General features: G+C 41.4%; 1 protein-coding gene across 2 annotated transcripts in view; it reads left to right on the top strand.

The window, feature by feature from the left end:
* Positions 1-12,616, top strand: part of LOC124273698 (methionine synthase-like) — a 41,390-nt gene that overhangs the window by 26,920 nt on the left and 1,854 nt on the right. For both annotated transcript variants that reach the window (XM_046708973.1, XM_046708974.1), the window contains 14 exons: positions 425-523; positions 1,082-1,243; positions 1,937-2,040; positions 2,272-2,339; positions 4,083-4,203; positions 5,587-5,668; positions 5,944-6,042; positions 6,627-6,702; positions 7,614-7,769; positions 8,535-8,716; positions 9,098-9,234; positions 10,567-10,633; positions 10,865-10,966; positions 12,262-12,462. In XM_046708973.1, the coding sequence (XP_046564929.1) occupies positions 425-523; positions 1,082-1,243; positions 1,937-2,040; positions 2,272-2,339; positions 4,083-4,203; positions 5,587-5,668; positions 5,944-6,042; positions 6,627-6,702; positions 7,614-7,769; positions 8,535-8,716; positions 9,098-9,234; positions 10,567-10,633; positions 10,865-10,966; positions 12,262-12,462 (1,656 nt within the window). The remainder of the gene's footprint in view (positions 1-424; positions 524-1,081; positions 1,244-1,936; positions 2,041-2,271; positions 2,340-4,082; positions 4,204-5,586; positions 5,669-5,943; positions 6,043-6,626; positions 6,703-7,613; positions 7,770-8,534; positions 8,717-9,097; positions 9,235-10,566; positions 10,634-10,864; positions 10,967-12,261; positions 12,463-12,616) is intronic.

The following is a 12,616-nucleotide window of genomic DNA, read 5'->3' on the forward strand; positions in this document are numbered from 1 at the left end:
TGACAATGTGGCTCTTGTCAACAATGGGAGTTATTTGTGACATACTGACAATGTGGCTCTTGTCAACAATGGGACTTATTTGTGACATACTGACAATGTGGCTTTTGTCAACAATGGGAGTTATTTGTGACATACTGACAATGTGGCTCTTGTCAACAATGGGACTTATTTGTGACATACGGAAAGTGTGGTTATTGTCAACACAATTACATATAAAGAATTTGAATATTGATATTGTCAGTGCCAATGTCAATAATCAACATATTACAGAATAACAGAGTTTAGATAACACTTTTAACAATCTAACCCTTCTGGGATACACACGATAAACACCTTGTATAAGTGTGAGAAGCAGGTAGAAATCACTATACGCCAGGTATCCCAAGATGCAGTGTGACCTCTGTGACCTGTTCCTCTTCTCTAGGGAATTGACAAGTATGTTGTAGCGGATACCGAGGAGGCTCGATGCAACAAGGTTCTATATCCCCGGCCACTCAACGTCATCGAGAGACCCCTCATGAAGGTACGCCCCACGAATCTGCACATTGGCACCATGTCTTGATTCAATGACATTCAAAATTTTGTCTTGATTGTCCAGTGTATTGAATCATGATTTGATTTTGAAAGATAACCTAAACACATTCGCCACCAAATAGGTCCAGTAGTATTGACGAGTTTAATATGGTTGTTTGGTTATAAAGTTTGAGATAATTCCTGCACATCTTTCTGTCTGTAGAGTTCTGGTGTTCCATGCTGCGTAAGCCTTGTGGAACTGGAGCCTTACTGTAGGTGATTTGTGCCCAACCTGCTGTCATCTTGTAGTTATCTGTGAACTGTAGCTCACCTTACAAATTAAAGATATTTGTTACAAATGCAGTATCAGATTTCTCAGGAGTGACAAATTAAAGTGCATGTAGTTCACCTTATTCATATATGTATGACTACAGGGTATCAGTCTCAATGTGTGGGACTGTTGCATACTGAAGCTCACCTTATTCACATATGTATGATTACAGGGTATCAGTTTCAATGTGTTTGACTGGTGCATACTGTAGCTCACCTTCATCAATATATGTTACAGGGAATGAGTGTGGTAGGCGATCTGTTTGGAGCTGGGAAGATGTTTTTACCTCAAGTCATCAAGTCGGCCAGAGTGATGAAGAAAGCCGTAGCTCACCTGATTCCTTTCATGGAGGAGGAGAGACAGAATAATCTGCAGAACTCAGGAGGATGTGATGACTTGGTGAGTTGTTTGTTACTGTTGTTAAGGCACTTGTGTTCTGGTCATTGTGTTAAAAGTCTTGTATAGAGAGTGTTTTGCAAGGTGTGACATCATACCACATTTGGTCCACTTTGTATGAAAACAGATTTATAGAATTGATTTACTATTTAAATGAGTGTGCATCAGTTTTATCATAGGAACTCATCCATTAAAAAACCCCAAGAACTCCCTGTTAAAAAAACTCAAGAACTCCCTGTTCAATTTGCCCCTAATAAACACATGACCAATGTACTCCGTCAAGGTCCGAGTTAGAATATTGATCTTCAGCAACCCATGCTTGTCGTAAGAGGTGACTATTGGGATCGGGTGGTCAGGCTTGCTGACTTGGTTGACACGTCATCGGTTCCCAATTGCGCAGATCGATGCTCATGCTTTTGATCACTGGATTGTCTGGTCCAGACTCGATTATTTACAGACCACCGCCATATAGCTAGAATATTGCTGAGTGCAGCGTAAAACTAAACTCACTCACTCACATGACCAATGCAAGTTCATTCTTTAGAGCATCTTTGTTAATTGCTTAACAGTGCAGTGTTTTGGTCAGAAAACTGAATCTTGCATGAAAAAAGGAGTGATATCAAAATATTTCATTCATGATTTACAAACGCCACAAACTATTGATGTACTTGACCTTTGACATATCCTTTGTTGTAGGCAAGTGCATATGTCGGGACAGTTGTGTTGGCCACAGTGAAGGGGGACGTGCACGACATTGGGAAGAACATCGTTGGTGTTGTGCTTGGCTGCAACAATTACAAGTAGGTCAATCCGTCTTGCTTGTGATGACATTGATCAAAATTGTCTTTTATCAGGTTAACTCAACACGTTTCACATTATTAAGAAATTAATGTGAAATATTGATCCATCTAATAATTAGAATATTGTTATTTTTGGCGATGTCCTTAAACAAGGTTGACTTGAAAGAACTGCATGTACCTTGTTGCAGTGTTGCCAACAAATTGTTATGTGGCAGCCATTTTTTCTTTCAGTGTGATCGACTTGGGCGTCATGACCCCTTGTGAGAAGATTCTAGAGACAGCCATTCAGGAGAAAGCAGGTTGAATTACTTTGTAGATCATAACTCTTATCATGAACACCTGTAAATAAGACCAAGGTTGCTTCAAAATATGATACCTCTATGAATTTGACCTTCGTTTTAAATTGGTTTTTCAACAATGTGCCCTCTGTCAGGTACTTTATAGTTATGCTACACATGGTGAAGTTGCAGGTTAAAACAGTTCTTCACCAACCTGTGCTTGTCTAAGATGCAACAGGATCAGATGGTCAGGTTCACTGCATTGGGAATGTGTCAATAATGCTCATAATGTTTGTCACTGGATTGTCTGGTCCAGATCTGATTATTTCCTGACCACTGTCATACAGCTGTAATATTGCTGAGTGCAGCATTAAACAACAAAAATATCTATCTTCTGGCACACAAGGACATCACACGATATCATACAGCTGTAATATTGCTGAGTGCAGCATTAAACAACAAAAAATCTATCTTCTGGCACACAAGGACATCACACGATATCATACAGCTGTAATATTGCTGAGTGCAGCATTAAACAACAAAAATCTATCTTCTGGCACACAAGGACATCACACGATATCATACAGCTGTAATATTGCTGAGTGCAGCATTAAACAACAAATAATCTATCTTCTGGCACACAAGGACATCACACGATATCATACAGCTGTAATATTGCTGAGTGCAGCATTAAACAACAACAAATCTATCTTCTGGCACACAAGGACATCACACGATATCATACAGCTGTAATATTGCTGAGTGCAGCATTAAACAACAAAAATCTATCTTCTGGCACACAAGGACATCACACGATATCATACAGCTGTAATATTGCTGAGTGCAGCATTAAACAACAAATAATCTATCTTCTGGCACACAAGGACATCACACGATATCATACAGCTGTAATATTGCTGAGTGCAGCATTAAACAACAAATAATCTATCTTCTGGCACACAAGGACATCACACGATATCATGCAGCTGTAATATTGCTGAGTGCAGCATTAAACAACAAATAATCTATCTTCTGGCACACAAGGACATCACACGATATCATACAGCTGTAATATTGCTGAGTGCAGCATTAAACAACAAAAATCTATCTTCTGGCACACAAGGACATCACACGATATCATACAGCTGTAATATTGCTGAGTGCAGCATTAAACAACAAAAAATCTATCTTCTGGCACACAAGGACATCACACGATATCATACAGCTGTAATATTGCTGAGTGCAGCATTAAACAACAACAAATCTATCTTCTGGCACACAAGGACAACACACGATATCATACAGCTGTAATATTGCTGAGTGCAGCATTAAACAACAAATAATCTATCTTCTGGCACACAAGGACAACAGACGATATCATGCAGCTGTAATATTGCTGAGTGCAGCATTAAACAACAAAAAATCTATCTTCTGGCACACAAGGACATCACACGATATCATGCAGCTGTAATATTGCTGAGTGCAGCAGTAAACAAAAAAAAATCTATCTTCTGGCACACAAGGACATCACACGATATCATACAGCTGTAATATTGCCGAGTGCAGCATTAAACAACAAAAATCTATCTTCTGGCACACAAGGACATCACACGATAGCTTGACATTAAAGGTAAAGGTCGTTGATGATGAAGTAACTTTTTAAAAGTCGGAATTTTAATAATTTCAGGAGTTTTGACACACAAAAAGGACATACTTGATAGCTTTGTCTTTTAGTTTTGAGTATTACAATATTCTCTATTCCAGATATAGTGGGGCTGTCTGGCTTGATCACACCTTCATTGGATGAAATGATTCATGTTGCCAAGGAGATGGACCGCATTGGGATGAAAATTCCTCTTCTCATTGGTGGAGCTACCACATCCAAGTAGGTGTATGACCATCTGGACGTCAGGGTTATACAATAGTGCAGTGTTTTGTGTCATGTGATGCACCGAGCCATAACACAATCCCCTGCAACACTTAATTGCAACAGTTTATAAAAGTGGTACATGTGCGTAGAAAATCATACATGTGCGTAGAAGAGATAAGGTAAATCCTACAGATGCCATTTGAAAGCAAAAAAGGTGATGGTATCAATTTGATTATAGTAGAGTTAACAAGGAGGACTGACTTGAAAATAATGAGTGAGTTTAGTTTTACGCCGCACTCAGCAATATTCCAGCTATATGGTGGCGGTCTGTAACCAAGCCAGCGAGCCTGACCACCCGATCCCGTTAGTCGCCATTTACAACAGGCATGGTTTGCTGAAAGATCATTCTAACCCGGACCTTCACGGGTGACTTGAAAATAGAATAAGCCAATAGGAGATGGTATTCATTTAGTTACTTTGGACCTCAACATGGAGAACGGACTTGAAGTTGAATTAGTTGTGAATGCTATACAGTGAAATCCCACGGGACCGAAATATAATGCCCGTTTAGACAGGGTACCGGATTAGACAGTGACGGTCATTTTCCAACATGGCTGCCATTTACACTCGTTTTCTGTATAATATGGTTTTCTTCAAATTTGGATCTATAAACATCACACTTTTTCAAAATGTCCGAAACAGTTTGCCTGCCAATATGATATTTAACTGCAAGTTCTTTCTGAGAGGGCTGAGGAAGAGTATCAAAGTCATTGATAAGCTGAAAGTTTTTAACAAGCGTTAACTCCAAACGTGCCCGCTTAGCTGGTCTAGCCATCATGACACAGAAAGTGACTGATGAGTCAATACAACCAATGCCTATTAATTTACTCTCTGACAGATGAAGACAGTTAATGCAATTCCCCAGTTTTTATTAAGCATAAATGCAGTAATCCTACGAGTGTTTGATTCACTGCGCAATCACTACTTCCTGATTATCTAGCGTGCCCAGAGAATTAATTGTGTATTGGATTATGGGTCCTTGATTCGACTGCTCATACCCATGCCGGTTTAGACAGTGTTCATTACAGTTAAAATTGCTTGTTGGGACCGGAAAGTCGTGCCGGAATATGGAATAGACAGGTGCCAGATTAGACAATGTTTTAATGATCATAATATTTTTGTAAAATGGCAGGACCAAAATTTTATGCCAGTTTTGATAGTGTGCCGGATTAGACGGGTGCCGGTGTTGGCAGGTTTCACTGTATTTGCATATCATAATTATTCAAAGGTTGCTTGGATTGAGAGAGAACCAAACTTTAGTTATACGGTTTATCATACCAACTGTCTATATGATGATTTGTTCAGAAGTCAAATTGTAAATATATTGATTCCTTTCAGACAACACACAGCAGTGAAGATTGCCCCTCGCTACAAGCAGCCCACGATCCATGTACTTGATGCCTCCAAGAGTGTCGTGGTGGTAGGTGGTTGGACAGTAGTGTTATACCCTTGTAGGAGAGAACAGTGGACCTAAACATATCAGCCGGTGTACTGTGATCACCTTATTGTATCGTTTAGGTATGATGTATCAGAAATAGCTGGGGTATTGAGATTGAAAAGCAGTGATGGAGTTCAGGTGTTTGTCATGATGGAGATTTCAGTTCGGTTCCTCATTAGGCAGTTGCTTAGCAAGTCTTGTCATTGAACAGGTCTGTCTGGGTGGTAACTCGTCATGAACAAATCCTTGTGTTTCAGTGCTCGGCTCTAATGAATGAGACTGTATATGATGAATATACTGAAGACATCAGCGAGGAATACGAGGACATCCGAATAGAGCACTATGACTCTCTGAAGGTAGGATGTCAGGAATGTTTCTCTAAATGTTAATGCGATTTCAGAAGTGACCATCATGATTCTCATATGGGATATACTTAGGCCAAGGGACAGTTTCGTCTTATTCTTAATGATTGTGTTATCTTTTGACTTAATCTAATGATTGTCTTTTGACAATGGTGAGGTGAGGTGAAATTGGGTTTAACGTCGTGCTTGAGAATATTTCGCTCATATGACGACGTGCATGCGTGTGTATGTGTATGTGCGGCTGCTTGTACTAGCCCAGACTTAAGCTGGTTTTATAGTGCTAGCCCACTGAGATACCATGCCACAGTTGAGCATGAATACCCCACTCAGACACATTATACTGCCTCCGAGCCAACCAGTCCTTTTTGTACCCATTAATGCCGAGCGCCAGGCAGGGACCAACAAGTACCATATTTTAACGTCTTTTGGTATGACGCGGTCGGGGATCGAACCCGCGACCTTCCGCTCTCCAGGTGGACGCTCTAACCAATACACCATGGAGGCGGTCCTTTTGACAATGATGAATCTTACATCATTCACTTAGTTAAATAAGTTCCCATATTCTCCTTACTTCCCAGGAAAGGAAGTTCCTGAAGCTGAGCAAGGCCCGTGACAAGGGGATGAACATCGACTGGGTGGCAGATATTACACCAAGTAAGTCGCAGCATCTCTGTAGTGGAAAACACCAGCATTTTTTATTCATGGGAATAGAATGGATGTGAGTGAGTGAGTTTAGTTTTACGCACACTCAGCAATATTCCAGCTATATGGCGGCGGTCTGTAAATAATCGAGTCTGGACCAGACAATCGAATGAACAACAGCATGAGCATCGATCTGCGCAATTGGGAACCGATGACATGGGTCAACCAAGCCAGCGAGCCTGACCACCCGACCACCCGTCGCCTCTTACGACAAGCATGGGTTACTGAAGGCTCATTCTAACCCGGACCTTCACGGGCAGAATGGATGTACCAAAGTAAGACTACTTATGATAAGCATCCGTAAGAGGCGACTAACGGGATCGGGTGGTCAGGCTCACTGACTTGCAATTGCATAGATTGATGCTCATGCTGTTGATCACTGGATTGTCTGGTCCAGGCTCAATTATTTACTGACCACTGCCATATAGCTGGAATATTGCTGAGTGTGACATAAAACTAAACTCACTCACTCACTATGATAAGCATCATCATCATTTAGAAGGAACAAGTAAAATGTTGTTAGAGCTGATAACTCTAAATTGAACTGGGGCAGTGGGGTAGCCTAGTGGTTAAAGCGTTGGATCGTCACGCCGAAGACCCGGGTTCGAATCCCCCATTGGTACAATGTGTGAAGCCTGTTTTTTCTGGTGTCCCCCGCAGTGATGTTGCTGGAATATTGCTAAAAGCGGCGTAAAACCAAAACTCAGTCAGTCAGTCAGCTAAATTGAACTCCATGCTACTGAAAGCATTGGACATTTTACTAGTGCTTCAGTCATTTGCTGCTAGTGACGATCACTACAAACAAATTCACAACAATGTATTCTGCCACATAAGACCTTCATATCTGTTTGAACGTGTTTTAGTTCAGCCGACCTTCTTTGGTGTAAAGAAGTTTGAAGACTATGACTTGTCTCGCTTGATTCCCTACATTGACTGGAAGCCCTTCTTCGATGTCTGGCAGCTCCGGGGGAAATATCCCAACAGGGGATACCCCAAGATCTTCAACGATAAGGATGTAGGTAAGGATATGGGGGGCGGTGGGGTAGCCTAATGGTTAAAGCGTTGGCTCCCCACGCCGAAGACCCGGGTTCGAATCCCCACATGGGTTCAATGTGTTAAGCCTATTTCTGGTGTCCCCTGCTGTGATGTTGCTGGAATATTGCTAAAAGCGGCGTAAAACTAAACTCAGTCAGTCAGTCAGTGGTAAGGATATGGGTCAGAAGTCAGAATGCTATCTGACTACTAGATTTACTTTACAAAAGGACAAAGGGTTCACTTAGTCATCATGCCTTGGGCATGGCTTCAATTCTCAACATGGGGGGGCGGTGGGGTAGCCTAGTGGTTAACGCATTCGCTCGTCACGCCGAAGACCCGGGTTCGATTCCCCACATGGGTACAATGTGTGAAGCCCATTTCTGGTGTCCCCCATCGTGATATTGCTGGAATATTGCTAAAAGCGGCATAAAACTAAACTCACTCACTCATTCAACATGGGTTCTGTGTGTGAAGCCTATTTCTGTGTTTCCAGTTCTGTGATATTACTGGAATATTGCAGGAGTGGTGTGAAACCCAGCTAACTCCCTCTCTCACTTTACAAAGAGCATTGTAATCTGCAGCCAGGATGATATATTATGGATGAAACTTGGCAAGGCATCCCTGTCTGGGACCAGAAGAAAGCCATGCTTCTGGGTCGAAGTAGTGCCGAGGTATCTTTGCCAGGGGCCAGCACGTCTCACACAGGAAGCAGGTTCTGTGTGTGTGTTCATGTCTTCCTCTTGTCTCAGGTGAGACAGCCAAGAAGGTTTTCGACGAGGCACAGAGGATGTTGGAGAAGATTGTGAAGGAGAAGAAACTCCGTGCCAGTGGTGTCATCGCTTTCTACCGAGCCAACAGCGTCGGGGATGACATTGAGGTGTATGATGACAATGGAGAGAAGATAGAAACGTTGTATGGCCTGAGACAACAGGTGAGACAAAATGGCGGGAATGTATTCTTGTAAAGTGTTACTGAGACCCTGTACCTATTTGTGTGGAATTTGATTCTTGCCATGTGTTTCATGTTTGGATTCTGGGGAAGAATAAACCCTCGATGTTGCTGGAACAGTGGTATAGAAGTATGTTGTAGTTCAGTTAGGCCATGTACAGTGTGTTCTTGCTAAATAGAAACCTTTTAAAGGGACAGAAACTCTAAAGCTCCATTCACATCTTTTACACATGTTGGTGCAGTATATGTTTTAAACTAAGGACATTTTGAGTCAAAACAAAATTTGAAAAATAAATTACATAAAAGTACATATATATTTGCCTGACTTTTCTATTTGACTGATATATCAATGTTTGACGATCAGGCCGAGAAAGAGCCCCAGGCGACGGACCCATACCTGTGTCTTTCTGACTTCGTGGCCCCCAAGTCCAGCAGTGTAGAGGACTATGTTGGATTGTTTGCTGTTTCTGCAGGCTTCGGCACGAGTGAGATGTGTCAGCAGTAGGTGTTCCCATAGCCTTTATTAATAAACATATTTAGCAACAGAAATACATTTAGTTTTTTAGTTTAGTTTAGATTAGGTAATAGTTAAAAAATGACTGTGAGGTTTTGGTTGAAAAAGGGCTTTTCCAAAACCATGGTTTAACATTTTTTAAACTGGAACTGAGGAAGAGTGTTTTAATTAACCTTTGAACCATCTACATAGTTTTCTCATCCCAATAAAACTGAATAAATAAATGCAAGTGATGCTGTGTCATTTAATTGGCTAATGCAGGTAGTCTGGGATTTACTTTTCCAAAAATATAATGAGCAGGGTTGTGTTGTATTATTGTGCTGAGCTGTGTCACTGATTTAGTACCATTGTCTGTGGTTGTTTGTGTGTTATCAAATAAGAGTCTGTCACATAATTATTATAAGAATTGACTTCAGTATGTTTTTGCATTTATGGAGTGATGATGAGGTGCACTCTTTCTGTAATATGCCATACAGAGTTACACAGTACACACTTTCTGTAATATGCCATACAGAGTTACATAGTACACACTTTCTGTAGTATGCCATACAGAGTTACACAGTACACACTTTCTGTAATATGCCATACAGAGTTACACAGTACACACTTTCTGTAATATGCCATACAGAGCTACACAGTACACACTTTCTGTACAGAGTTACACAGTACACACTTTCTGTAATATGCCATACAGAGTACAGTACACACTTTCTGTAATACATACAGTACAGAGTTACACTTTCTGTAATATGCCATACAGAGTTACACAGTACACACTTTCTGTAATATGCCATACAGAGTTACCTAGTACACACTTTCTGTAATATGCCATACAGAGTTACACAGTACACACTTTCTGTAATATGCCATACAGAGTTACACAGTACACACTTTCTGTACTGCCATACAGAGTTACATAGTACACACTTTCTCTGTAATAGTACACACTTTCTGTAATATGCCATACAGAGTTACCTAGTACACACTTTCTGTAATATGCCATACAGAGCTACACAGTACACACTTTCTGTAATATGCCATACAGAGTTACCTAGTACACACTTTCTGTAATATGCCATACAGAGTTACACAGTACACACTTTCTGTAATATGCCATACAGAGTTAGATAGTACACACTTTCTGTAATATGCCATACAGAGTTACATAGTACACACTTTCTGTAATATGCCATACAGAGTTACATAGTACACACGTTGGTTTCTATGCATGAAAACTTCATAATCACAAAACACATTGAAGTCAATTCTTACCTGAATTAGAAGCACAGCTAGACTGAGTCACTGTTTGTGGTCTTCAGATTTACAGCCCAGCACGATGACTACAGCATCATTATGGCAAAGGCACTCGTAGACAGACTGGCAGAGGTAAGATGATATTTCATACTATTTAAATCCCACTTTATGATATTCTGAAATGTGAACGATTTTGATGAAACATCCTCTACTATCCATTGTCTTCCTTGACAAATTGTCAATGGGTTAACAGAAGCATAACCATCTGGAATTTCAAGATAATGGCTTTTTCTCACCAAATCACGGGACTCGTTAGGATCTATTCAACATGGCTGATGATGATTCCTGATAATTCTGTTTCAGGCCTATGCTGAAGAGATGCATGAGCGGGTACGGAAGGAGTTCTGGGGCTACTGCACTGACGAAAACATGAGTGCTCACGATCTACATAAAATCAAATATCAGGTATACTGACTGTTGCCTTAACATGAACCTGATTGGGTCTGTTGTACAGGTACCTGCTGCACAAAGTGATCTCAGCCCTACGACTATGACATAACGATCACCTTAGTGCTGAGATAGCTTTGTACACTGTGGCAATGGAGACAAGCTGTTTGGTGTATTTGTGTTACTGGTCTCCCGTCTTGGTTTGTTCCTTGTAGGACCCGTGAAGGTCCGGGTTAGAATGTTGATCTTCAGTAACCCATGCTTGTCGAAAGAGGCGACTAACGGGATCGGGTGGTCAGGCTCGCTGACTTGGTTGACACATGTCATCGGTTCCCAACTGTGCATATCGATGCTCATGCTGTTGATCACTGGATTGTCTGGTCCAGACTCGATTATTTACAGACCGCAGCCATATAGCTGGAATATTGCTGAGTGCGGCGTAAAACTCACTCACTCACTCATTGTTCCTTGTATAGTCTTGGGTCTGTTGATAGTGTGTTAGCCTGGAGGAGAGGGTGATATGTTCATCTCCTGGTTGCACCTCTAACTGATGCTACTCTGTCTAGTGGTCAGCATAAAGGGAGATAAAACTAGAACAGCTTGGAGTCATTGTGTCTGGTATGGGTATCCATGTAGAAATACTTGATGGTATCTCATTGGGAAAGAATTATAGAACTATAGACATTAAGGTGCCACACACATCCATGTATATTACTGTGTAAGTACAGTCATATTGAACATCACATGAAACACTGTTATACCGTTTCATCTCACTTCTATGTAGGGTTGTTTGTGATGAGTAGAACTTTTTGTATTCATAGTTGTCAGAAGAATTGTCTGAAATGTTTGTGGTATGTGATCACGGTTCCGATGCTTGGACTACTGATTGGCTGATAGGCGAGAGGGTTACCTGAACCAAGTTTGATAATAAATGTGAGATTAAGTTTAATGTGTCTCGTGCTCACATAGACAGCCATCATAATCTAGAAAACTGTCTGCCTGGAGAGTGGAAGTTCAGGAGTTTGATACTTGGTCATTGGGATGAAAAAAAAAGATTGTCGACTCTGTATTCAGAATGATGATAATTTTATGGATATACAACTTCTTTATTCTGTGAAAGGCGATGTTTCGACATAGATTCTTCTGTGGTTGTCACTTGCTTCCAGGGTACTGTAACACCTGCACTAATTGTAACACCTGCACTAATTGTAACACCTGCACTAACTGTAACACCTGTACTAACTGTAACACCTGTACTAACTGTAACACCTGCACTAACTGTAACACCTGCACTAATTCTATCTGACTTCCAGGGAATTCGGCCGGCCCCAGGCTACCCAAGCCAGCCTGACCACACAGAGAAGCAGGCAATGTGGCGGCTGCTAGATGGTGATTCCGTCGGCATCAAGCTGACCGAGTCTCTCGCCATGGACCCTGCTGCATCAGTGTCTGGCCTGTACTTTGCCAACCCATGCTCCTCCTACTTCTCGGTGGGCAAGGTGGACCGAGACCAGGTGAGTGGCAGGAAAATACCTGGTTCTGATTCTCATTAAATAGTGGAAAGGAGCATCAGTTGGGGAGGGACATCAGTTGGGGAGGGACATCAGTTGGGGAGGGACATCAGTAAGGGAGTGAGATCAGTTGGGGAGTGAGATCAGTTGGGGAGTG

This window comes from Haliotis rubra, unplaced genomic scaffold, assembly GCF_003918875.1.
Source record: "Haliotis rubra isolate DU_JTF1 unplaced genomic scaffold, ASM391887v1 Scf183, whole genome shotgun sequence".
Lineage (NCBI taxonomy): Eukaryota > Metazoa > Mollusca > Gastropoda > Lepetellida > Haliotidae > Haliotis > Haliotis rubra.